We start from the raw sequence: 27069 nt of genomic DNA, 5'->3' as shown, positions 1-27069 counted from the left end.
TCCATGTTGACACATAAATGATGGAACACAGGTGGGTAAACCTATGCGGGGGCAAAATTTGCTAGGATCCACAGCATGGTTTTGAAAGCACATATCAGTGCCCTCATGTGGCATTGTGTGGTAATTCCAGTTAAGCATTAGAGAACACAGTATGAAACTTTTAATCATTTATTTATACAGCTTAACAACGGTAACAGCAAACGTGCTGAGTGCTCATGATGGCCAGGCACTGTGCGGGGTGCTTTACAAATGTTATTTCATTTCATTTAATTCATAACACCCTGCGTTTTGCAGATGAGGAGACAGAGGCACAGAGCGACAAAGTGATTTATCCAAGGTCACTGAACCTATAGACCAGCAACTGAGGGCAGATCAAACTGGAGTCTTTTGAATCCCAAGGCCACACATTGGTCGTTAATTACAGTTTTTTTTGGAGATTTTCCCTACCTTTGTATTGGCTTCAAGGATCCCACAGAGACCCTGAGGACAAAAGCCACCCAGGAACTGTGAACTTGAAAGTCATGTGCTTGTCAAATAGTGAAGTTACACACCTACTCATGTGTTTCTTGGTGTGAAGGCGAAAAAAAAAAAGCCACAGCTAACCTTTGTACATTGTCTCCTCCACGCGCCCGGCACTGTGTTGGTCACTTTACATACAGAGACTCATTCAGTCCTCCCAACAAGCCTGTGGGGTAGGTCTTATCATTATCCACAGGATACAGATGAGGAAACTGAGGCACAAAGAATGAACTTGCCCAAGGCCATATAGCTCGTGAGTCGAGAGCTGGGATTTGAATCCCAGCCAGTCTGGCTCTGGAGCCCCAGCTCTTAGCCTCGAGAGATGCTCCAAAATATTTAGAACGTAACGAGCGGGACAAGGCTAGGTCTTTATTGGGTAACTGAAACTTTCAAAAGTCTATAAGCATCTGGAACAAAGCTGGAAAAAGCCTGCAAGGATAACAGTCATGCAAATTTGCATGAACTAGGGAAGAAAATATGCCTGGGGTAAAATAAATCAAAGGTTTTGGCATCTGTTAAGCGCCAGTGCCTGGCACATGGTAAGTGTTATATAAATGCCTGTTCGTTAAATAACAAATTAAAATCAGGCTGGTGGGGGAGAATGTAAGACAACACAGCCCTACAAGCATGTTCTGCAGTGCCTCAAGGCCTTTTTATGGTTCTCTGTCTCTAGTGTGGATCGGTGCCAGCCTTTCCAGGGCATCTGAGCCCTCTGTTCAGGGCCAGATGAAGCGCACTCACCTTGCTTTGCAAAACGAGAATTTGTTGAGCCCGACCCCTCCAGGTCCCTGGAGAGGACAGGAGCTGCTGGACATTCACATCTTCCCCAACCTCACTGGTTAAAACCTGAAAAAGGCGTTCGAGTGAGGCCAGGAGAGAGGGCCCTGCCAGAGAGCCCCTAATGCTGCTGCCCCCTAAGGAGCAGTGCAGGGTGCACAGGGCTCCCAGAGGCTCCCCGCCCCCAACATTCCTCCTGCCTTGAGGGCCAGCTGGCCATGCTCTCAGAGCTGCTGTCCCTGGGAGAGCAGAAATCCCAGCACCCCCAGCATTTCCTAGTGACCCTTACAGTAGACGGGGGACTGCCAACAATGCCGAAAGGGGCCCCTCTCTGCTCTTGACATATTCTGGGTCAACTTGACAAAGCTGACCCAAATGTGTTTCCTCAATTTGTTCACCTATCACTGAGAACGGAGATCATTCTGGATGGCTACAGGAAGTACGTGGCCACAGGGCCTTGACCTCTGTAAGAAGCCACCACCGAGGGGCCGTGTCTGAGTGCAGCAAGGAGTAGGGCTACTGAACATCAGTTGGGGGTGTTTGGTTCCAGAAGGGCCCAACATTATGGCTGTTGAACAGTGGCCTGCAGGCCCTACCTCAAGGCTTTGAGGTGGACAGAAAAAACTCCAGCTGGTGCCTGGGGCCTCTCTGAAGCCTGTCACGGGAACCCAATCTAGTGCGCCTGGTCTCCGGCGCTCGTTTCCACAATAGAACACTGTTTTGGAAATCTTGGCTAGTCTGAGTGGTTCCAGCAGAGAAGACAAATGCCAGAGAATTCACTATGTAAATAAAAATAAATAATGAACCAACTGGGCCTGCATCCCAAGTCTGAGTATTTTCCTTTGAAAGGGGCCTTTAATACACAAACAACCTATTCATTTTCTAATATTACAGACAGCAGAGGGCAGGAGGCAAGTCTTGGCAGGCTCCCAAGTCCAAGGTGGCTTATAAAGGAGACACCCGGGATCTACGAGGGTGCACGTAGCACAAGAACAGTCTGCAGGACTTTCCCTGAGTAGGAGGCACTATCCTTCTCTGTCCAGGGCAGGGAGGGCCCCATGAGGGCTCCATGAGGGCCCCTCAGACAGCCAGCAACCCCACTCACCAATGGTCTATATCAAGGACTGACAGAAGGAAGTTACTGGATCTGGAACCTGACCCAGAGCAAGCAGCATAATGCTCACGGGGCCAAGCACTTGCTGCTTCTTGAGTGGAATCCATTGTCCTGGCCATGCTTTTCCCACTCCCAGCCATACAAGAAGACCTGACTGCTGGCTCTGAAATACCTTCTGGGCCATCCGGAGTTCCTGCTTCACGGACTGGATCTGGTTGCGGAGTTCACTCATCTTCAGGTTTGTGGCTGCCAGCCTCTCCTGCAAGACCTTCACCTCTGGGGTCTCTGGCTAAGGACAGAGCAGAGAGCCATCACTTGTTGCCGAAAACAGTAATAATAATCATAGCCTCCATTCAGCCAGGAGTGTGCCAGGCACCGTGCTAGGCACTCAACATGTAGAGACTCATGCAATCCCCATGCACCCTGTGAGGTAGCTTCTACTGTCGGCCCCTTACAGAGGCAGAACAGAGGCTGGTGGAGTGGCTGGGGAGACCCGATTGGGAAAGGTGGAGCATGGATGTGAATCCTAGTAGCCCAACTCTGGGAGCCAAGCCCTTTGCTCAGAGTACTACACATCCATGGACACAGGCAGCATCCACAGAAGGGGGAGCCCCTGGAGGGAACCCCTGGAGGAAGCCTGCAGGCCGCACACCTCCCAGAGACTCCCTGGGTGTGGGCCCTCTCTGTTGTCAGTCCAGAGACTGACATTGCAGCTAAACTATCTCCACTCAGAATAAAGAGGGGACTAGTTCAGGCACAGAAGGCAACTCCAACTTGGCAGGGGGACTGTGACCATCCTAACTTGGGGCCTCCTTCCCCTGGAACCATCAGCTTGGGCCTTGGGCTCCCTTTCCTGGCAATGAGCTCACTAAACAGAAATAAAAACCAAGTTTAATCCTCAAATGCTCCATTTCTGTGGCTTGCAGAACTCCAGCAACCGTGAAAACCGCCTGCTAGAACTCTTAGCAATGTCTTTTATTTATTTTTAAAAATAATGTTTGATTTAAACCACTTGGATGTAAATTTTTCTCAAATGTGCTGTCCAGGGGTGCCTGGATGGCTTAGTCAGTTGAGCGCCAACTTTGGCCCAGGTCATGATCTCATGGTTCATGGGTTTGGGCCCTGTGTCGGGCTCTATGCTGACAGCTCAGAGTCTGGAGCCCGCTTCAGATTCTGTGTCTCCCTCTCTCTCTTGGCCTCCCCGGCTTGCACTGTTTTTCTCTCTCTCTCTTAAAAATAAATAAAGATTAAAAAAAGTTATAAAAAATGTGCTACCCAGGGGCGCCTGGGTGGCTTAGTCGGTTAAGCGTCCGACTTTCACTTGGGTCATGATCTTGCGGTTCGTGGGTTCGAGCCCCGCATCGGGCTCTGTGCTGACTGCCAGCTCAGAGCCTGGAGCCTGTTTCAGTCTGTGACTCCCTCTCTCTCTGACCCTCCCCTGCTCACGCTGTCTCTCTCTCTCTCCTAGAAATAAATAAAACATTAAAAAAAAAATGTGCTACCCATTTCTCTTTTTCAGTATAAGTTTCTGAGTTTCACAAAAGTATGGCATTAAAGGGATTCATTCCATGGTCAGCCCATCCAAAACCCTTCCATAAGTAGTGAAAAGGAGGCCCAGAGAAGAGGAGTAACTTGCCCAAGGGCACACAGCTGGTTGGGGATGACACAAGTCAGATTAGATAAAGCCTAGTCCCTCCCCTGCACTAGCTGATTCTCCCACTTGAAGCTGTTTCTGGCACCCAGGCATCATGAGTGGGCTGAGTGTCCCATTGGGCGATGATGCCAAGACCGTCTGCTCTTGCCCCAACAGACCGGGTGGGCTGGACTTCTGGGAAGCAGGGCAGGGGGCTGCAGTGGACTTCTGATCTTTCCTCAGCAGGCACACACAAAATCTCCTGTGAACACTGGTGTGGAAGGCAGATCCATGTAGATTTGGTCTGGGACCCCAGAGGTTCTGGACAGCCCAGGTGAAAACCACTGGTGAAGGAAACAGGAACTGGACACAGCCCAAGAAGTCTGGCCTTATCTGGTCTCCGCATTTGTGGAATGGGTATAAAATACTTCCCTGTCTTGCTTCTTCGCAGCGCCACCATGAGGTTGAACAGAATATAAACCAGGAACTTAGAGAAAACACAACGTAGCTTTAAAAAAATCGCGCGCGTGCGCGCGTGTGTGTGTGTGTCCTTCCCTGTCTGGCTGCTTGCCATTCCTTCTCACTGCTGTTGGATGCCTGTCTTCTCCCTGCTCGTGTGCTGTGTTACATCTGCCCCAGGCTGGGAAGTGACACCCCCTGCCTGTCAGGTCTTGGGCACCATGACCCTCACTGGCCCTGGTGGTGGTGCAGGAGCTGTATTTATGAGTGTCTCACATGATGGCTGTGACCCTGCTTAGAACATGGAACCCAGGCGATGACAGGCCCCCCTCCCCGAGCCTGATTTCCTCATCTGTAAAGTAGGGGTATACACCACCAGCTTCTGGGGTGCCTATGGGTGTTGATAGGATAATGCATGTAAAGGATGCTGTCTGGGGCAAATTCTGACAGAGGGCAGCGTGGGGGCTGAGGGCCTAGCCTGACTTGAGGAGGCAGTTGGCAAAGGGGGCTGAGGGCTAGAGAGTGTCCTAGTGAGGCCTCGGCCCACATGCATAACAGCCTTCACCCCTCTGCTCTGCCAAGCCCCAGTCCTCTCCTCCTGGACAGCTGGGGCAACCCCCCCTCCCTCGCCATTTTAGAGCTACTTCAGCCCAGAGTGAAATTCCACAGGCTTTGTGGGGGGCTTGAATATGAGTGTAAGCCTCCCCTTCCCTGGGCTATTTTCTTTGAGGGAATGACTGAAATGCAGTCCAAGGGGAGCAGACAAAGCCAGCGCTGCTCATAGCACGGCATCTGGAAGCCCCATGCTGACCATGCCAAGTGGGGACCAGGCGTTCAGCCCCACTCTGGAATGTGCTTTGGCACACGGGGGCCAGAACGTGGAGTGAACATGCGGGCGTCCGGAGTGTGGTTTGGTCTTAGGCTACCCCACACAGTCCAGTGGCGGGGGGTGGGGTGTTGCTTTTGTTGTCTCTCAGATCAGAAGGTGCCCTGGAAACCACAGGGCTACTGCAGAGCTGAGGCTCACGGCCTGTCACCCACTCTTGCCTCAGAAGCCTATCAGGATCACTGCGGCCCTGGCCACGGAGCAAAGCTGAAATTCCTGCTCCGGCTGCCAGTCAAGGCCTGTCTCCGTGGGTGACCCCACCCGAGCCTTGTTTGCTGACATTTCCCTTTCCCCTCACTGGCCTTGGGCTGCAGCCAGACCAACACCTAGCTAGCAAACAGAACAGGTTCCCCGCCTCTCAGCCCCAGCTTGCGCTGCTCCTGCTGGAAAGCCTTGCCCCATCCTGCTTCTCCAGCAAGGCACACCTCAGGAACCTTCCTCCAGCCTCCGTCCTGGTTGCCTGGTGTGGAGGGTGTTCCCCCTCTGTGAGCCCCTGGGACCCTTTCTGAAGGCCCTGCTCCCCTCCTTCCTTCAGTATGGCCACTCATCTCCCCTCTTGGGCTTCCGTGTGGACAGGGGCATTATCTGTGATTCCTGTGTCACAGGGCTCAACAAGTGACCGAACAAACAGTCCTCCATCAATGGCAGACTAGCCAGGGACGTGGACATGCTCAGTGCTCGGGACAAAGCAGGAGTACTGAGCAGTGCCCATCGGAGCCAGGAAAGGCCCCTACAGAACAGCCCCTGCTGATGGCACAGCCCTCCCCACCAATGAGACAGGTGGGGAGACTTGTCTTTTTATACAAGACTATTTTCTTTATACAAGACTAGCCTTCATTCCACTAGGTTCTCCTCCTGAAACCTAGGGGCCTATCGCTAGACACTGAGGGCTGAATTCTCCTCAGGAAAGGCATGAGGTGGCTTGACCCTGCATTGTAGGCGAAAGGGAAGTGGGACTAGAAAAGGAACACTGAACAGGGAGTTCTAAGGCTTGGCTCCCCCTATCTCCAACGGGTCTGGCTTCCCAAGAAAACCCCCTGGGGAGGCCTCCTGGGTTGTTCTTGAGTCTCTGATGCTATTTATTATCTGGCTCAGACTCCATGTCCCTCTCTGTTAGCCCACAGAGTCAGATTGCCTTCCTTTTGTGGGCCTGCAATTTCCATTTCTTGGGTTTCATACCCCCTACACAGTGGCTGAGTAAAATGGAATCTGGGGAACAAGCTGCCATTCTCAATAGTCACTTGTACTTTGTAGATTTGGAGCTCCACAAAGGGAAGACTTCTCACAATGTGAAATGTAACCCCCTCCCAAACAGGGCTCTATTGGACAGTAGTGAGCTCCCTGTCCCTGGGGTAAGATAGAGGCTGGATGTCTCCCCAGGGCCCAGTGAGGAAGCTGTAGAGGACAAAACAGGGCTGGGAGTAGGAGGCCAGTTAGACCTTGCTGGTCCCCAAATTTTAGGGTTCCAGGGTCCTCAGGCCCCTCCGGTTCTCTCTCTCTAGGGACTAAATCAGAGTTAGACCTTCACTGGCCTCCACTGGGGTGTTCCTGGCCTCAGGCCACGGACATGCCTCCCTGATGGCTGCTCTGAGGATGCCACCTTGGTCGGCACTGGCTCAGCAATGGGGAGGAGGCAGACCCTGGACAAAGGCGCCTACAGTCACATAGAAGACAGGAGACCCAGGCCCATGGCTGCCTCACAGACTCCCCAGCACAGAAGAGAATTCATACCAAGGCTCTGTCTCCTATCTGAGCCCTCGGTGTCTTGGTTCCCGCGTCGGTGGCCACCTTGGCTGGTAGCCTGGCCTGGGCCGCCTGTAGCTGAAAAGCAAACCTCGCACTTAGTATTGGATTCTGCTTGGAACTGTGGTGCCAGGGTGCAGTGCCCCCATCCTGCCCCTGGGTGTGTGGTTACTGATATCACCGGTTCACCTTTTAGTTCACTTTAGGACCATTAATGGAGGAACCCTCCCTACAGACTGCTTTGTGATGGGAGAGGGTTTCATCGATTGTCTGCCCCACTGCCCAGCCACACACCAGAGTAGCACCGGGGTTCACTAACAGCTTCATACATAATAATACTGCAGCCATGGTCCATATCCCAGAGCTCTGAGCACAGTCTGGGAGGTGTAGCATAAAGGGACTATGGACTTCATGTGCTCGACTAGGAGACAGGGTCAGAGACACAAAGAAACCTGCCACACTGGCTCATGGCCTGTAGCCAAGCCCAGCACTGCATACAGACAGCCAACTGACCCTTTAATGCTTTCCCAGTTGTTCACACGAACACCAGACTGTGCCTGACAAGGCAGGGTGTGGCCTGCCCTCCCTCTCTGACCTCATCTTGCTCCACTCTTGGCCTCAAGGGTTTCCTCCAAGACTTTCTTCCCCATTCAGAGCCATGGGATCTGCTGGGCCCTCTGCATGGGGGCCCACTCCACACTTTACCAGTGTGGCCCCTTCCCACCCTCCACAGACCTACAGTATGCACCCACTCCTCTATGAAGCCCTCAGTGCTGGGTCTGTCTCCAAGGAGGCAAGGCTCATGTCTATTTTGCTCAGAGCCTGAGATGGCTCTCAAACAATTTGTTGTAGAATAAAGACAATCTCGTTCAATGCCCAACATGACAACTGAGGAGAATTTTGGGGGGCAACAGAATTGGATCTGCAATGTAGCACTATCACGTGCTGTACAACTTGAGAAAGCCCCCTAACCTCTTCAAGCTCCAGTTTCTTCAGCCACAGACGGAAGCTACATAGGTTTTCTCTAGCACACGGATTCCATTCTAGCTCCTAAGAGACCATGAACTGCTTGTACTGTGTCCTTGCAAGACTGGAGGGGTCTGTGACTAGCTGTGGGAGGGCAGGGGGCAGCAGAAGATGGGCAAAAGTGAGACCAAGTAGAGGGGTGTCCTGGCACAAGGTTCCCTGTTAATGTATTTAACAGACATTTATCTAGTACTTGCTACCTGCCAGGCACTGATCAGAGCATTTTACACTTAATCTTCAGAAAACCTTAGGGTGAATACTCTTGTTAGTGTCATGTGACAGATGGAGGAGACTGAGGCACAGTGAGTTTATAGCCTGCCCAAAGTCACAAAGCAAGGCAGTGCTGGAGCTAAGATTCACCTCAAGGTCAGGCTCTGGGTCTGAGTCCTAACCGCTATGCCGGCTGCCTCCCCATGCCCAGTGTCCCCTTTGCTTCCTGACACACTGTCCCCTCTCAGGATGCGACAAAGACTGAAGAACCCTTTGCCAACATTGACCTACAAGCCCTTCAGAGGGACCCAAAGCATCTAAGTGTGGCCCCCACTCTGTAGTAGCAGCCCAGAGTCCTGGGAGTCCCTTCCAGAGGCGGCAATGACCAAGGCCCCTCACTTCCCGCTCCAGCTCCCGGACGCGATTGCTCAGTTGCTTCACTCTGGTTTTCGCACCCTCTGACTCTGCCATCAGTGCCCGGTTCTTTTTGGACAGCTCGACGATTTTGGTGGCGATCATGTCCCCGGCCACACCAGCTGTCCCTAAAATGAAGGAAAACGGGGAGGTCAATTAAACACACAGGCCCACACATCAAACTCATGCCCCACTACCAACAGCCCTGGGGTTTGAAAAACTAAAACACTCACAAAAGGGCAGAGGCTCAGGGGAGTGACCACACACCTAGGTACCCTGAAACCCCACTCCAATGAGTAGAAAGGCAGCCCCTCAGGAAATTACAAAATTTGGAAGCAGAGTTTTAATTCTATGGGATATCAGTTCATTGCCCCAAATCTCCATGCCCTCCTCAGTGACAGAGTTACACACTTACACCCTGTGTTCTGTGCCCTCCAGCCAGTAAGGTGTGCCCCCTTGACCCCTCTATGCTAACCTGACTCTGGGCTCAGCCAATGACTTGTTTGGCCAATGGGTTGTTAGCAGATGAAGCACAGGTAGAGGCTTGAAAAGCACCTGTGCAGTTAAATCCCTCTCTTTTCACTCATGCCATCTCCACAAGAGAGATGTGGAGAGATGGCCTAGCTGGCTGGGCCCAGGAAGAGGAAGACAGACACATAGCACAAAGCAAACCACCCTAGCCAAGCCTGACCTAGGTCTGCTGAGCCCCAATTAACCCCAGATGGTTGAGCTCAGTACATGCTTATTGCTGAATGCCTCCAAGACCATGTGGCTGTTTCTTACACAAAGCTTTGTGGTGACACCTAACCAATACAGAGACATGCACCCATTTAATAAATACTTATTGGGTTTCACCAAGTGTCGGGCACTCTTGGTACTAGGGATTCAATGGTGAATAAAAAAGGCTTATGGAGTTTACATTCCAGAAGGGGAGACAGATAATAAAAAACAAATAAAATATGCATTCTGGTGCCTGGGAGGACCACCAGCTATGAAGCTGGGAAGGGGATGAGAGGGATGGAGGTTACGCTATTTTAGATGGAGTGGTCAGGAAGGAAGGCCTGTCTGTGGAGATAGGTGTGAAAAGAGACCTAGATGAATAAAAAGTGAGGGATCAAGCCATCAAGAAGAAAGTTCCCAACTAGGAAGAGTATTCTAAGAAAAGGACACAGCAAGTGCAAAGGTCCAGGGGCAGGAATATATTAGGAGTATCTGAGGACCATCAAGCAGAGCAGAGTAGCTAGAACACAGTGGGTAAGGCTGAGGGAAAGGTAGCTGGCAGGGTGTGAATGTAGGAACATGAACTGTATAGGGTTGTGCAGATGGCCAGCAATGGGAGCTAGCCCAGCTCGGCTCCTGACTGGTAGGGTCGCCTCACATCTGTGCGACAGCAGGTCTGGTCAGATAGTCCGTAAGTTCTCTGAATGCTTCCGACATTCCAACAGTAGGTAACCAGCAGAGACACCTTCTTAGGCCTGCCTGTCATGTGCCTCAGAACAGACTGAGAGTGACAACTGGTGAAAGGTATACAAGGGTGCTTGATGGTTTTCAAACCAACTCAGCCCAGGCCTGCTGCTGCCCTGGCCTCCTCCTATCCACTGCAGAGGCTGGGGATACTTCAGGAGAAAGGTCTCAGAACACGGGGATGGAAACCAGACCTAGAAGTACACATGGTCCAGCAGTGAGTTTTCTGTGTTATGTCTTCCTTCCAGGACTCAAAAGCAGTATAAATCCTGGAACTAGACATCATGAAGAGGTCCAAGAGAAGCCTTCTCTGGTGTAAAGGGCAGGAAGGTTGGGGCATCTGGGTGGCTCAGTCAGTTAAGTGTCCGACTTCAGCTAAGGTCATGATCTCACAGTTCATGAGTTTGAGCCCCATATCAGGCTTTGTGCTGACAGTTGAGCTGGAGCCTGCTTCGGATTCTGTGTCTCCCTCTCTCTCTGTCCCTCTTCTGCTCACACTCAGTCTCTCTCTCAAAAATAAACATTAAAAAAATTTAAAGGGCAGGAAGGGGGGCTCAGAGAAAACATGAAAAATCCCATTTTTTTTTTTCTATTCTTTCCCGAGTTCCACTCTTGAAGCTGCAACCTCATGATAAGGGGCAGCAGTGAATGGGCAAGGACAGAAATGCTAAATATCTGGGTAAATATAATAGACTGTCTTTGCCTCCTTAAGCTCTGTAAAATATGTGTAATGGTTGAGAGTAAATATTATAACATTATCTGTTGGGATTTTCAATATATAGAGATATAATACATATAAAAGCTACACTATTATGGGGGATGGTAAAGGGATTGATATGGTGGTTGTTTCTTTGTTCTGCTTGAACTGGTAAAATATTAATTCTAAGTAGACTGTGAAAAGTTATGTATTTTGTGATTGCCTGAGCAATCACTAAAAAATTATGCAAAGAAATATAGTTTAATAAAAAACAGAATTGGGGGGTGCCTGGGTGGCTCAGTTGGCTAAGCATCCACTTCGGCTCAGGTCATAATCTCAGTTTGTGAGTTTCAGCCCTGCATCGGGCTCTGTGCTCACAGAGCCTGTGCCTGCTTTGGATTCTGTGTCTCCTTCTTTCTCTGCCCCTCCCTGCTCGTTTTCTGTCTCTTCCTCTCTCTCTCTCAAAAATAAATATCAAAAAAACCTTTTAAAAAACCCAGAATTAAAGCAATCACTAAAAATCCAGCCAAAGGAGAACCAGTCTGTCAGCTGTCAGCAGCCTGTCCTTTGAGGCCTGGTCTAAACGCACGTGCTGGGCCAGTCAGATCTTTCTCTTCAAAATTTGACATTGGAAATCAGAAATAGTGACTGCGCAGCATGGACTGGATTTAAGAGGTCCTAAGGAAGAGTTTGGGCTGGGAGAGACAGCAAAGAGACAGCACAGGCAGGCTGGGAGAGGGCAGGCTGGGAGAGACAGAGTCGTCCTGTGTCGGCAGGCTCCTGGGGAGGGGAAGTGTCTCCTGCTCTCACCTGGCCCTGCCCCAGAGCTCATCAGCTTCTCTGTGGCCCTGCTGAAGGACAAGTTGCCCCTTCACATCTGAACCCCAGCCAGGCTAGGTGTGTTTTTCTATTCCTCACAATATAGGTCCTTTCCCTTGGTGTGGTTTTTGTTTCAGAAAAAGAGTGAGGTACCATTATTGACCAAGGGCCTTTAAGGTACCAAATTCCTGTTGGCTGTTAATTCACTTCTGGTCCTCTGAATGCACCTACCCTTCAATACTGGCTCTCAAAGTCAGGGTGGGATGCTCTGGCGGATGCCGGGTGAGGCCTGTTGTTATCTGTGGTTGGTTACACTGACTTTCTGGTTTAGTCAGCTACCAGGGAGTTGCTCAATGGGTGTAGATGGAACAGGGGACAATCAGGGCCAAGGTCCCCACCAGATCAGCAGGGTCAAGGTCTAGCCCATAACCACAGAGCCAATGTCCAGCCACACCCACAGAGCTAAGGTCATCCCCAGACCCACAGGGCCAATGTCCCTACCAACAGAGCCAAGGCCTGCTCTAGACCCTACTGGGTCCCAGAAAATTCCCTCGAAACAGCTAACTTCCCTGTCTCATCCACTTTTCTGGAGCAGCAAGCTCTGTAGAGTGAATGCCTGCTTCCACTGGGGAATGTGTTCCACATCCACAACACAATGTCTGAGCCAGAGCACCAAGATAACGATGGTGCTGGCCTGCCAAGCATGCAGTAAGCACCCACGGAGAACCCTTGTCATGAGTCCTAGCCAGGTCGCCCAGAATGCCTGCCCACTGTCCCTGCTGCTCCTGCGCTCCTGTGTCCCGGCACCCTGGCCTCCTTGGCCCACTCTCTTCCTCTACCTCTCCTTCGTTTCCAGGACTCATCTGCACAGTCTGACCGCAGCTGACCCTTGGCACTCTCCCTTGAGCACCTGCCCTCTGCCCTGCCCTCGGCCCTGCCCAGGGGGTGCCACGGCAGCTTGGCCAGCCCCCTGCATTTCGGGCCAGGCACTGTCACAGCAGTGGTGGAGCTACCTGTGAAGGCAAATCTGTCTTCTTCTATTTTCTTTTTGAGGTGCTTGATTTCAAAGTCCCTCTCCTTCAGCAGCTTATACAATCGCCCATTTTCATCTACCGTCTCCCTGAGCTGCTCTCGAAGGTGTGTGACCTCCTCTTCAAGCATCCTACAAGGGCAAAGGCAGAAATACAGGGACCGATGGGCAGGGGTCCGGCCTCCACTGCCCAGGCTTGTTGTACCTGGCTGGGCACTAGGTGGGGAAGAGAACTCGTCTGTACAAAATAGAAAATGTCAATGAGCAGATTTTAACACGCCATTCTCAGAACTGAGTGTCTGTGTACACACACTCACACACACATGCACACACATGAAGGGAGAAAAAGTGCTTGAATAGCATTGTTTACTATGGATTTAAGAAAGGGCTATATAACTGACTGCCCCGAGAATTCATACTTATTCAAGCATCCATGGAACATGGGTAAAAATGTATCATATTATAGGCCACAAAGGCAATCTTAGCAAATTCCACATACAGACCTTTTTGTTTAATGGCAATTGACTAAAATTAGAAAGTAATACTAAAAAGTAGCAAAAAATAAAATAAACAGAATCCCAAGCCCATCATATGTTTGGGACTAAAAACAAACAAACAAACTACATAGCTGCCTGGGTGACTCAAGTCAGTTGAACGTCTCACTTTGGCTCAGGTCATGATCTCATGATTTGTGAGTTTGAACCTCACTTCCGGCTCACTGCTATCAGTACAGAGCCCACTTTGGATCCTCTGTCCCTTTCTCTCTCTGCTCCCCCTCCACTCACTCTCTCTCTCTCTCAAAAAAATATTTAAAAAAAAACACACATTCTTAAATTATTTGTAGGTTGAGAAGAAATCATAGCATGTATCACGAAGCATTTAGAACAGATTGACTGCAGTAGCAATATATATAAAAATTTGTGAGACGCACACAAAGTGATAGAAGGACAAGGATAGTCTTTTTTTTTTTTGAGAGAGAGAGAGTACACGCAAGCAGGCGAAGGGGAGAGAAGGAGGGAGACAGAGGATCCAAAGCAAGGCCTGCGCTGACTGCAGTGAGCCCGATGCGGGGCTCAGGCCCATGAACCGTGAGATGACCTGAGCTGAAGTCAGATGCTTACCCGACTGAGGCGCCCAGCGCCCCCAGGCACTGACAGTCTTAACTGCATGTGTACACACACACATGCGTATGAGAAGGCCATGTAGGAATTGTCTCAGCCTTAAGTTGAGCCCAGGCCTCTAGGTTTCAGGTAAAGAGCATGTGGTTGGTTTTGTTCATCACAAGTTGTCTCCAGCACTTGAAAAACATGGGAACCACATGACCAGTGGGTCTGTGATCATGTCTGCCATGAGGCACAGAACAGGCTCCCTAGGGACAGTTGTGTGTGGAGTGAGCAGGTTACAGAAGTCACAGGAACAGTTATTATTAGTTAACAGCTGATGTCATCATTACTGTTGTTATTTCACCAGTGGCTCGAGCTTCACCAATTCCAACTTCTCTGATTTGGGGAAAGATCACTTGGAAACATAGGTCTGGGGTTACATTAGAGCCAATATCTAGGAGCCATAGGGACTTTTCCAATTATTGTGCAACCTGTATGTTTTTCCCTATTAGCATTTTTTAGTGGAACATTTTGCAAGTTGAGAAACCATAAAATGTAGGATCTGAGGATGGGGAAGATAGATTCTAGGCCAAACCAGAAGCAAAGAGACGACACAACAGCTCTTGCAGAGTTTTTCTCTTTGACTGGCAGAGAATTTTGTATCAACATAGACTTAGGCTTTGACAACCAGTATAAATCAACATGCATTGACTTTAGAGCTAACTGAGGAGATTCTAGACTACTTTCAACCTTTCCATCAACTGGGAACAACCAAGGAGCCCGTCAAGAGCTTCCTTAGGACAGGTATGTTTATGGCTGTTATGTGTCAGGAAAGGGAATTGGCAGAGGAGAAGGAGCTCAGATGAGAATTTGCAGCAATCAGAGTTAGCAAGCCAGCACCTCAAAAACCTGAACACAGTTTTCATGAAAGAGAGACTGAATAAGAAAATCCAAGTGAATAGACTACACCCTGATGAATTTCAAATGTCCATTTTGACTTAAAAATATTTTTTATATACATTTCATATCAACTTATATCCACAGGAGCACAGATCTATCAGACGTGAGTCTGCGTAATGACCTCTGTGTCAAAACCTCTGTGGCTAAACTTATACACACACATCTCGTCAACCTAATTGTCCTGCTGTCTGTAATCATTTCTCTCTCACCTTCCCTACAGTGTTCCTGGGAGGGTTCACATTTGCATTTACCTCTGCTCAAAGCTGTTTTTCGAGTTTTGCTCCCTGGCTTGGAGAAGGCTGAGGCCATCGGAGATCTCCAAGGGCTCTTTTTGGTCATCAACTTTGCTTTCGAGTCTCAGTTCCGTTTCCTTTTGTTTCTCCATCTGCTTCTGCAACCTTTTGTGCTGCATCTCCTGCATGGCCTTGAACTGGAGCCGCAAGGTGTCCTGTGCACCTTCATCTGCTGACATCTTGCCCTAGGAGTAGGAAAAGAAGCCTGCATGGAAGCAAACCCCAGCAAGTACACATTTCCCAAGAGTATTCAGCACACAGTCAGCTCTGTCTACAGCCTCCAAGTCGTACCCTGCTTAGCCTTATGTGTATCCCTTCGGAAGCTCGGAAGACCCACCCTCACCTTAAATTCCCTGAAAGCCAAGGCTGAGCTGAACACTCCTCCCTTCCAGTCCTGAATGTGCCACCAGACTGTTCCCCATCACTCAGACTCAATACTGCCCTCCTTCCTGTCTCTGAAAGCAGTGGCTCTCAACACTGGGTGGATATTAGAATCTCCTAAGGGCTTCTAAAATATAACAAAGCTTGGGCACATCCTTGAACTAATTAAATCCCAATTCCCAGGAGTGGGGTTCAGACATCATTACTTTTTAAAATTTAAGTATGCTTTACACATGGTAAAGTACATAAATCCTGAATATTACAACTCAATGAACCTTTACATAATTATACATCCTGGGGGTGACCACCTGGATTAAGGTATAGGTACTTCCTGTCCCCCAGCAGACTATCTTGTACCCTCTCCAGGCAGTCATTCCTCCCTAGAAACCACTGTTCTGACCTGTGCCATTGAAGATAGGTTTTATGTTTTCTTTTTAATCAGCTCTATTGAACTATAAGTCATCAACAATAAAAGATGCTATTTTATGTGTGCAAAGGAGTCTTGACAAATATATATATATATATATGTGTGTAAACCACCAGCAGTAGCACTGTAGAACATTTCTTTTTTTTTAAATTAAAAAAAATTTTTTTTGAGAGATAGAGATAGAGAGAGAGAGATAGCATGAGCAGGGGAGGCAGAGAGAGAGAGAGAGAGAGAGAGAGAGAGAGAGAATCTGAATCAGGCTCTAGGCTCTGAGCTGGCTGTCAGCATAGAGCCTGATGCGGGGCTCGAACTCACAAACCGTGAGATCATGACCTGAGCCGAAGTCGGATGCTCAACTGACTGAGCCCCCCAGCGCCAGAGTGCTGTAGAACATTTCTACCACAGCAAAACAGTTCCTTTGTGCCCTTCTACAGTCCGTCTCCCTGCCAGTCCCAGTCCCAGGCAAACTCTGATCTGCATTTGGTCACTTACATTTTACCTTTTCTAGAATTTCATATAACTGGAATCATGCAGTAGGTAGTCTTTTGGTTTGTTTTTGTTTTGTTTTGCTCGTGTGTGTGTGTGTGTGTGCTCGCGTGTGCTTAGCAGTACCTTTTGGAGATTTATTAATATTGTTGCATTCATCATTAGTTCATTCCTGCTTATTGTTGGGTAATAACCCACTGAATAAATATATCACAGTTTGTTCATATATTCACCTGTTATTGGACCCGAGTTGTTTCTATTTTCAGCTATTATGAATAAAACTGTTATGAACATTTATATGCAAGAATGTCTTTGTGTGAGCATATACTTTTATCTCCCTTGGGCAAATACACAGAATTGGAAATGCCAGCTTATATAGTAAATTTATGTTAGCTTTATAAGAAACTGCTAAATTGTTTTCTAGAGTGGCTATAATGTTTCACATTCCCACCAGCAGTGTTGGGGAGTTCCAGTTGCTCCGTATCCTTGCCAGCACGTAGTATGGTCAGTCTAAATTTTAGTCTCTAGTGTCTATGTAGTAGCATCTCAGTGTGGTTTTAATTTGCATTTCCCTGATACCAAATTATATTGAGCATCTTTTCATGTGCTCACTGGCCATTTTCATATCTTTTTTTGTGACATGTCTATTTAGATTTTTTGCCCATTTTTTAAATTGCATTGTCTGTTTATTATTGAGTGGTCAGAGTTCCTCATAATTCTAGGTGGTTTTATCTACTTTTGAACTTCAGGTAAACAGAACAAAAGAGCACAGGCACTGGAATTTTTAAATGGTCCCCACATGATTTTAAAGTGTAGCTAGTGTTAAGCATTCTTACCTGAAACCAAACCAAAGTCACATCATCCACCCACCATCCAACTAGTCCTAAATCTGTTGATTCTCAATAAATGTCTTCAGATCTGTCTGTGTATTTCCAGCCCCACTCTCATTATGCTTATGGCCACCTCAGGGCATTTGCACTTGCCATTCCCTCTCCCTAGAATACTCTCCCCCCAGATATCCACTTTACTCACTTCTCTCAAATGTCATCTTATCAGAGAGGCTGTTGCACCATTCTATTGTAGAAAACTTTCTTAGTCTCACTCCCCACGCCCCTTACCCTGTTGTATCTTTCTCCACAGCACTTAGCTTCACCTGACACACTGTCTGTTTATTGAATGCTTCTCTCCCTCTCTGCCAGTCCTACAATGGCAGGCACTGTGGGATGTTCGATGTTAGATCCTCTGTGCCTAGAACGGGGCCTGGTGTGTAGCAGGCAGAAAATGAGTATTTGGTGAAGAAATGACAGATGGTTCTGTTCCTAGGACTGTTCAAGCAGGTTTCTACTGCCCTGGCTGCCCTCTTCTTGTTCCCATTTGTAGTCTACCCTGCATTGGCTGAGGGAACACTTTATTTAAAGCATGGCTCTGGGCCTGACACACCCCTGCACCAAAGAGCTTCAGTAGATGGTCATTAGCTGCAAAACCAAGTCCAAAGATATTAAAGGCATTGGAAGATTAAGTCTCTGTCTCTCTTTCCAGCCAACGGTTGCCTTCATAAGGCCAGTTCTAGTGTCACCTTGCTTCTCAGTCCCTACATGCCCTTCTCTCTTAGACTTAAACCTTGCTGGTTCCCCCAGGCCCAGAACAAACACCACATCCTCTCCTGACCTTCCAGGAAGAACATGTTCCTGCCTGACCACCCCCAGCTGCTCCATTGACACCTTCCCACTGTACTTATCTCCACCCTGTCCATAGAGGTGGTCCCAGAGCTCATACCCAGGGCTTCTTAAAGCTGTCTTAATATTGACTCTGTAGGGGCACAATTTAAAAGTACTGATGTCCAGACTCCAGGCCCAGAGGATTCAATCTAATTAGTCCAGAGTGGAGACCAGGCATGGGGCTGTGTTAGTGCTGCCCAGGTGGTTGGGCTGTGTTGAGAATAGAGCCTGCAGTATGGCCCTTGAGCCTGTCACAGCAAAAGAGGGACTGGTGTTACCTTGGAATCCCTCACCAGGTAGCTCTGTCCTGTAAGAGGCAACTATGCAGTAAAGAATTAACTCAGCAAGTCTGGGTTGTCCACACCCTGCACATTCCAAAGGAAGGTTTGGCCCTTGACCTGCTCTGAAGGAGGTAACCTCTAAGTCTTTGGTATTACCCTGCCTGACAACAATGCTTTTCTTTTCCTGGGGGCCTTTGGCTACTCCAGATGGTCTATACTTACAGTGTGATTTTATGACATAGACTTTGGGCCATGCCATAGCAGCTTTACCTCTGGAGGGGTGGGACATTGAATGACTAAGGTCAGCCATGTAGGCGGCAGTCAGCCATGCCTGGGAGACTGACCCCCCAGTAAAGCCCTGGACCCCAAGGCTGGGGTGAGCTTCCCTGGCTGACACATGCACGTCCTCATGCAGTGTTGCTGGGAGAAGTAAGCGCTGCTCCTGAGACTCCACTGGGAGAGGACAACTAGAAGCTGTGCCTTGTGTCTCCTGGACTCTGCCCAGTGTGCCCTTTTCCTTTGCTGATTTTAATCTGGACTCTTTCATCATAATTAACTGTATAACAGCTTTTCTGAGTTCTGTGAGTGCTTCTATCAAATCATGGAGGCTGAGGATAGTCTTGGCGACCCTCCAACTACAGGAACCCCTGGACACCTCTGCTGAATGTGTGACAGCCGTAGATACGTCTCCACTCAGACTTCATTAAACAAGCAGACAAACAAAAGGGGTTTTACGGGGAAAGAGGGGGTCAGTCACATAGGCATGGCTAACTGCCAGCGCAGCTGACCTTAGTCCCTCAATTTCCCATCTCACCTTTTGGGACACCTAGGGACATCATGTAACTTAACAATCAGACTCAATGTTATATAGACAGGAAAATCTGACTTTTTCTGTAAAGGGCCAGATAGTATTTTAGGCTTCGTGGGCCATATGGTTTCTGTTACAAGTGCTGTATTCTGCTGTTGTAGTGGAAAGCAGCACTAGACAAGACAGAAATGAGTGGGTGTGGCTGTGTTCCAATAAAACTTTATTATGAAAATAGGCAGTGAGCTGGATTTGGATGGTGGGCCTTAGTTTGCCAACCCAAGTTAGGGGAATTTCACCTGAAAAAGTGCCTAGAGATTGAAGAAAACCCTATTGGGCCTATTATTTGAAAATATAACTAAAGAGTTTAAAAATAAATTTATCCTGTGATTCCCTAGTTTTGTAGATTATAAGAAGGGACCATCATAGACTTCATTTTCCAAATTGGGTCACCTTGGAGAGTGAAAGGAAGAGCTTTTAATAATCATTCTGGGTCAACAGCAACTTGGAAAAGCAACTTGAAGCCTGTCACTAGCATATAAAGTATCTGTTCCCACCCTTGCTATACACTGGAAACACCCAGAGCTTTTATTTATTTATTTATTTATTATAATTTTTTTAAATGTTTTTTTTATTTATTTCTAGGAGAGAGAGAGAGACAACGTGAGCAGGGGAGGGTCAGAGAGAGAGGGAGTCACAGACTGAAACAGGCTCCAGGCTCTGAGCTGGCAGTCAGCACAGAGCCCGACGCGGGGCTCGAACCCACGAACCGCGAGATCATGACCTAAGCGAAAGTCGGACGCTTAACCGACTAAGCCACCCAGGCGCCCCTGGAAACACCCAGAGCTTTTAAGATGTTGGTGCCTGGGTCCCAAACCCAGGGATCCTGACAACATTGGTGTCATTGGTGAGGGAGCGGCCTTGAGGTTGGACACTGCTGGTCTGGACTACCCAGATAAGTAGCCTGGCCCAAGCTGAGACAGTACCTGAGTTTCAGGGCAAACTTGCTTTGTACCAGCTGTGTGAGTCTAGAAAGTTTCTAGACCTCTTTAGGTCTCAATCCCTATTCATCAAGCAGGAGATGAGATGGAGACCATAGATGTACTGTAAGGGGCAAATGCAACTGGTGTGTGTTTGTGTGTGTGTGTGTGTGTGTGTGTGTGTGTGTGTGTGCATGAAGATAGTTTGTCAGCTATGCAAGTAGGAACAAAATAGTATATTTTTCTCCCTTCCTGGTGGTCTCTCTTGGGGACTCCCTTCCTCGTCTTGCCCCCAACACAGAGGCTTTCTGTCCCTCACAGTGATTCTTGTGACCCATTGGCAGAAAGCCCTCTCTGGCTGCTGGGCCCACATGACATGGATCCCTCTAGCCTCCACAGCCACTCCTTCACATCACAAGGTCACCTCCTCTGCACCTTATCTCCTGTCTGCACACCCCTATATCCCCCTAGTGTCTTCTCCTCTCTCTGGCTGCCTGCTTCCCACCTTCCTTGGGCCTTCTCTGAGTACCCTCTAACCTATACTGTACCTGGTCACTTGGGGCCTTTCTAAAAGGCTCCTGTCTCTTAAAGACCCTGCCAGGACTCATGGAGGGCACTCCAGCTGGTCCAGGGCTGCATCCATCCCACATTTTTCTTTAACTTTCCCAGAATGCACCGTGAGGATCTGAGTTTGTCCCCAGCATTCAAATATTTTTGGATTTCAAGTAAATCCAGATTTCCTGCTTCTTTTTTGAAAAGTTTACAGGTTTGGCCATGCTGGGACATGCATGGACAGCAGCTACTGGGCAGAGGGAGTTCTGTCTGGGCAGGCTATGCTCTTTCCACTCAACACCATCCTTACCACTCCCAGATGTTGCAACTGGCACATGCACACTGGCTGTCTGGTACCATTGCTTGTAAATGCTGTTCTTTCTCTCACACCTGCTGGATCCACCCACTGTCATTTCCCATCAGCCCCTGCAGATGTTTGGTTTTTTAACTCCTCCCAATGCTCAAGCCTGGAGGCAATTTAGAGGCTTGTTTCAGCCAATCTACCTTCTTGGGATGCCTTTCTCCCCAGGCTCTTCCCTCCTAGCCCCTTCTCCTTCCCTCAAACTCCTGTTTAGCCTTGAGGATCCCTTGGGGACACTCTGTGGGTTCCTAGAATCCCCTGGGCATCCCTCGATCACTAAACTTACCTCAATGGAGAGTCAGGTGAATACAGAGAACCAGTTTACTGGGAGCAGAAGTCTGCAGCTAGAGCCAATATCAGTAGAAACACTAACCTCTAACTGATGAATTTTTGAGGACTCTGTGGATTAGCTTGTAATTTCAAAACTCCTAGGGGTCCAGCCCTCATACTTTTGTCATTTTTACCTCCAGGAATCCTACCAGATTCTAACTGTGAAAACCAGAGGGAAATCTCCTGCCTCTGATAGTGGGAGAGGAAAAGTAACAACAATTAAAGATTGGAAAGAAAAAAATAAAACTGTCTTCCTCTCAGATGACATGATTGTTTACGTAGAAAATCTCAAAGAATCAACAACGACAAAAACAAAATGCTAGAACCAATAAGCAATTATACCAAGGTTGTGGGACACAAGTTTAATATACAGCAGTTGACTGTTTTGCTACCTACCAGCAAAGAGCAACTAGAAATTTAAATTTAAATTTAAATACAACATCATTTACATTCACATTAGAGAAATGTAAATACTTAAGTGTACATCCTACATGTATATGTAAATATGTATATGTACATAAATGTATGTATATAAAAACATATATGTATATAAGTATATGTAAAAAATCTGTATGAGGGAGACTAGAAAACTCTGATGAAAAGAAATCAAAGAACTAAATAAATATCCCATGTTCATGGAAAGGAAAACTCAATACTGTTAATAATTTGATCTATAGTTGCAACACAATCCTCATCAAAATCCCAGCAGGTTAATTTCTGGGTAGTAACAAAGTGATTCTAAAGTTTATATGAAAGGCATAAGACCTAGAACAGCCAACACAATGTTGAAGGAGAAGAACAAAATTGGAGGACTAATGCTACCCAACTTTAAGGCCTCCTATAAAGCTATAGAAATTAAAACAGTGTGGTATTGGGGAAAGAACAGACAAATCAATCAATGAAACAGAACTTAGAGAGCCCAGAAATAGACCCAAACAAATAGAGTCAACTGATCTTTGAAAAAAAGCAAAGGCAATTCAATGAAGGAAAAGATAGTCTTTTAAACAAATGGTGCTGGAACATCTGGATGTCATGTGCAACTAAATGAATCTAGACACAGACCTTACATCTTGCACAAAATTACATCCAAATAGATCATAGACCTAATTATAAAATGAAAAACTATAAAACTACTAGAGGATAATATCGGAAAAAAAATCTAGATGGTTTTGGGTTTGGCAATGAGTTCTAAGATATGACACCAAAAGCATGATCCATGAAACAAAAAAACTGATTATGTTCGACTTCACTAAAATTAAAAATTTCTTCTCTGCAAAAGACACTGTTAGGAGAATGAAAAGACAAACCACAGTCTGGAAGAAAAACTTTGACAGCAGAACACACATCTGATAAGGGACTATATCCAAAATATACAAAAGAACTCTTAAAATTCAACAATATAACAGCCCCATCAAAAAGGGAGCAAAAGATCTGAACATACATCTCACCAAAGAAGATATATAGATGACAAATAAGCCTATTTAAAGGTGTTCAATAGCATATATCATTAGGGAAATGCAGATTAAAACAGCAATGTGATACCACTACACACCTATTAGAATGGCTAAAATTGAAAACACTGACAACACCAAATGTTGGCAAGGATACGAAGCAACAGAAAATCTTACTCAATGCTGGTGGGAACACAAAATGTCACAGAATGAAGTGGGGCGAGACCTCGTTCGCCAGGCATGCAGTGAGGGTGGGGCCAGGAGCAGGTCACACGCCAGGGCGAGGCGTGCGCCCCGGCGCAGGTCCAGGCCCCCCAGCGGCTGTGGCTCCCCCGGCTTCAGCCTGGGACCTTCCGCCCTTCCTCACACTTACAGCCGTCACTGTGCCCCTCACTTCTAGGACCGGAGCGGCTCTGTCACCTCTTCCCGATGCCTGCACGCGCTGCCCCAGCAACCGTCACCCGGGAAACCAGCAACGCTCTATGCGTGACGTCAGCACGTGTCTACGGAGGCCGAGCGGGCGCTCGGAGTAGGAAAAGTGATGACCCAGGTGGGCTGGGTTGAGGCAGTTTGGTGGAAAAAAGTTTCCTCTGCCAGAGACTTTAAAGTTGGCTCAGTCGCCCGATTCTGGAACATCTGTTTTAAAAGTTTCGTGGGCCAAACATTCTACCCCGAGATACACACTCAGCAGTCCTGCAAGGGAGTTGAAAAGTGAATGGTCCCATCAGGAAATTTGTCGCATTCAGAATGTCTTTGAAAAATGTTGGGGAGAAGCACCTGAGTGACTCAGTCGGTTAAGCTTATGCCTTGGGCTCAGGTCGTGATCTCACAGTTTTGAGTTCCAGCCTCTGGCTCTGTGCTAACAGCGCGGAGCCTAGAACGTCCTTTGGATTCTGTCTCTCTCTCTCTCTCTCTCTCTCTCTCTCTGTCCCTTTCCGCTCACATTTTGTCTCTCTTTTTCAAAAATAAACACTTAAAAAGAAAAGGAAAATGTGGGGGTTAATTGTGTTGTGATAGTGAAAAAAGCAGGACTCAAAATAGTAATTGCTAAATAAACTTGTGTTTTTTAAAGCAAGTCTGGGAGGAATATATAGAACTATTAACAAAATGGTTATTTTTGGGTGGTAGAATTACAGTGCTGTTTTTATTTTTGCACTTTTGGCATGTTAAAAATAATGAATACGGTTTACTTTCTTTGTGGAATAGCTCCTCCCCCCCACCCCCCGCCTTTTTAAAGTCACTGCCAAATTTAAGTTGCTACGATATTCAGCGCTAGGTGGAAGTGGGAGGCAAATTTCTACGAAAGAAGATCCAAGGATGCTTTCCAAATATTTATTCAGGCCTTTATAATTTGAAAAACTTAAGGCATCTCATAGTTGGTTTTCTTTTCCTCATAGAGCAGTCACCCCCAGGGGTATGCATGAACATGTGGCACTAGACTACCTTTTGCAATATCAGCTAGAATATTGACACGGATACAACCCATCTATCTTTAAATGTTTTGTTTGTATTCATGTTTCTGGTGTATTTCCTTCTATTCAATTTTACAACATTGGCGGTGGTTTGCACATTCACCACCACAGTCAGGATATTGAACCTTCACTCACCATAAGGATCCCTCTCTTGGGCTTTTATAACCACACCCACATCCCTCCCCCACCTCCCAGTCCCTAAACCCGGGTAATAAGACAAATTTTGTATAATTCCGTTTATATTAGGTGCCTAGAATAGGCAAATTCATAGAGACAGAAAGTAGAAGAAAAGTTGCCAGGGAGAGGGGAAGGGGGAAATGGGAGTTATTAAAGGGTATTAAGTTTGTTTGGGATGTTGAGAAGGTTCTAGAGGCAGATGGTGGTAATAGTTGCACAACATTGTTAAGTGTACTTAGTGCCAATCAATTATATACTTAAAAATTGTTAAAAGTGTAAATTTTGTTATGTATGTTACAACAGAACTTTAAAATATCAGTTGCACAGATTTTTGTGGGTCTAACTGCTCTTTTTTCTAATCCCTAAAAATTAAGTCCTTCCTACAGTTCTATATAGCTCCAGCTGTAAAGTGGGAGCTTTATCTATGCCTATTTATTTTTTAAAAGATAATCATAAGGTCTACCAAATAGGTTTTCCCTCATTGAAATTATATGCTCACTCCCACAAATCAGTAAACATAGCATAAGCAGTCAGTGATCTTATTCTTACTAGAAGATTCTAAGCAAAGTTGAATAACTATCAGAAGTGCCTGGGTTTTTAACTCTCTGACATTAGTCAAGTCACAAACATCAACTTTCTTCTTAAAATAACAATAGTACTGGGGGACCAGAGTGGCTAAGCAGCTGGCTTTTAATTTCGGCTCAGGTCATGATCTCACGGTTCATGTCTTTGAATTCCGAGTCCAGCTCTGCGCTGATGGTGCGGAGCTTGCTTGGGTTTCTCTCTCGGATCTCACTTTCTCTGCCCCTCCTGTGCTCTCTCAAAATAAATAAACTTCATAAAATAATTACGCTAGTACTCCTTATTGCCATGATAATCAAATAGGTCATGAAAGTTCTTTGTAAACTGTGAAATGCTCTTCATGTGTATTATTACATATTTAGCTGTGTTTGCCTCAGAATGGAAGCAAACATTGCTGCAGCTTAAAACTAAGGCTCCATTAGGCTCTACGCATTTCAGACTCTCCAATTATGGACTTCAGCTTTGCAGATCCAAAATCTAATTTGGTCATTATACCATAAATGTCTCTTGGGGTTAGAGTTAACAGCAGTCATGATGTTAAGTGACTGACATGTAAATCAGAACACTAAGGGAATTGTGACCCATATCCAGGGCCCCTCCTTTCCCAGAATCAGACACCCATGAAGCCAAAAGAGTCATCAGAAAGATATTGTGAGCATGGAGTCAAAGCAAACAGAGATAAACTGTCTTGAGATATTTTTAACCCAGTGTTAAGTCTTATATGCCTCTTCAACTCACTATGGATTTGGGTTTTCTTTGTTGGCCATCAGCCTCTTATAGACTCCTCCTAGTATACTTTGTTTTAGTATAACACCATTTTGGCTACAGTCAAGTCTTATTTTATCCGTGGAGATGTGTTTGTATATATAGTGATCTCACCCATCATATACTAATTTTATTAGTAAGCTCAAATGTTTTGCCAAGATTCAGTAGTTCTTGCTTCCAAGGGACCTCTCTGATGGATGGAATCTACCCTGTTCTCCTCCAAGCCTTCAACACAATGGATTGATAAAATATTTTATATTTTACCCCACATGTCTCAATTTCACTCATAGCTCATATCATGGTCTTTCATAAACACTTGGATGAGCCACCTGGTGTCAGTAATTATTGGTTTCCCCCTATTGCTTAGGTCATCAATATCTTGTATACCTACTAGTTTTTAACTTAACCACCTTTACAGTAAAGATCATTTATATGGGGGAATTTCTTCATCTTTCTTCTCATAAAGACCAAAACAAATGCTGGGAACTTTCATATATGAAGAAATCTGAGGACAAAGCAGCTATGGAATATTGGGGGAGGGGGGGATGGATCTCGGACCTGATTGGGTAACGAATGTGTGTATGTGTGTGGTGGAAAGTGGAAATGAAGGTAAGAACAAGTATTTATTGAACAGTATTAGTTTATGTACCATCATGCAATCTCTCCAGGAGACCAAGGCTCTTGAGTTCTGGGTCATACTCTGCCACTTTTCAGTTATATGGCCTTGGGTAAATGACAACTTTCCTATGTTGGTAAAGTCAGGATAATACTGCATTTTTGTGAAGAACTAATAGAAAAGACTATTGAAGCACTTAATATACAGCAAAGCAACGCACAAAAGTATTATCGTAGTGGCGCATGCATTGTGTTTTCAACTCGTTAGGGCAAGATGTGAGAGAAAGCAAAGTCCACTGTGGCCTACGAGTCAGAGAAGTTTGACCAAACTACAATTTGGGTTGGGTCTTTATGGTGTGCACTGGAACTGCCTGAGCCTGGGGAAAGGGAGCATTCAGGAAACAGGTAAAGCATGAACAAAGACGTTGGGGAGAGTGGTGAGCACAGGGCTTCAGCACTGCTGGACAAGGCGGCAGGACAGGAGCTGAAGGGTCTGGGTTTAAGTGGTAGCAACAGGAGAAAAAGGCCAGTCTGAGTGA

The 27069-nt window shown here is 46.9% G+C and overlaps 1 protein-coding gene across 3 annotated transcripts in view; it reads right to left on the bottom strand.

Annotated features, from left to right (window-relative positions):
• Positions 1-23352, bottom strand: part of CCDC13 (coiled-coil domain containing 13) — a 51339-nt gene extending 27987 nt beyond the window's left edge. For 2 of the 3 annotated variants that reach the window (XM_039249860.1, XM_039249858.1), the window contains exons 1-7: positions 23293-23352; positions 15106-15332; positions 12775-12923; positions 8767-8909; positions 7120-7209; positions 2583-2699; positions 1261-1365 (exon numbers count right to left, since the gene is read on the bottom strand). In XM_039249860.1, the coding sequence (XP_039105791.1) occupies positions 1261-1365; positions 2583-2699; positions 7120-7209; positions 8767-8909; positions 12775-12923; positions 15106-15326 (825 nt within the window). In that variant the 5' untranslated portion in view covers positions 15327-15332; positions 23293-23352. Of the gene's footprint in view, positions 1-1260; positions 1366-2582; positions 2700-7119; positions 7210-8766; positions 8910-12774; positions 12924-15105; positions 15333-21424; positions 21460-23292 lie in introns of those variants that run through there. The other variant, XM_039249859.1, reaches the window with a different exon arrangement.
• Positions 23353-27069: the final 3717 nt, after the last annotated feature.

Source organism: Hyaena hyaena, unplaced genomic scaffold, assembly GCF_003009895.1.
Source record: "Hyaena hyaena isolate Hyena2069 unplaced genomic scaffold, ASM300989v1 scaffold_350, whole genome shotgun sequence".
Taxonomy (NCBI): Eukaryota; Metazoa; Chordata; class Mammalia; order Carnivora; family Hyaenidae; genus Hyaena; species Hyaena hyaena.
Note: the sequence above shows the minus strand (reverse complement) of the source record. Positions and strands in the feature narration are given on the sequence as shown.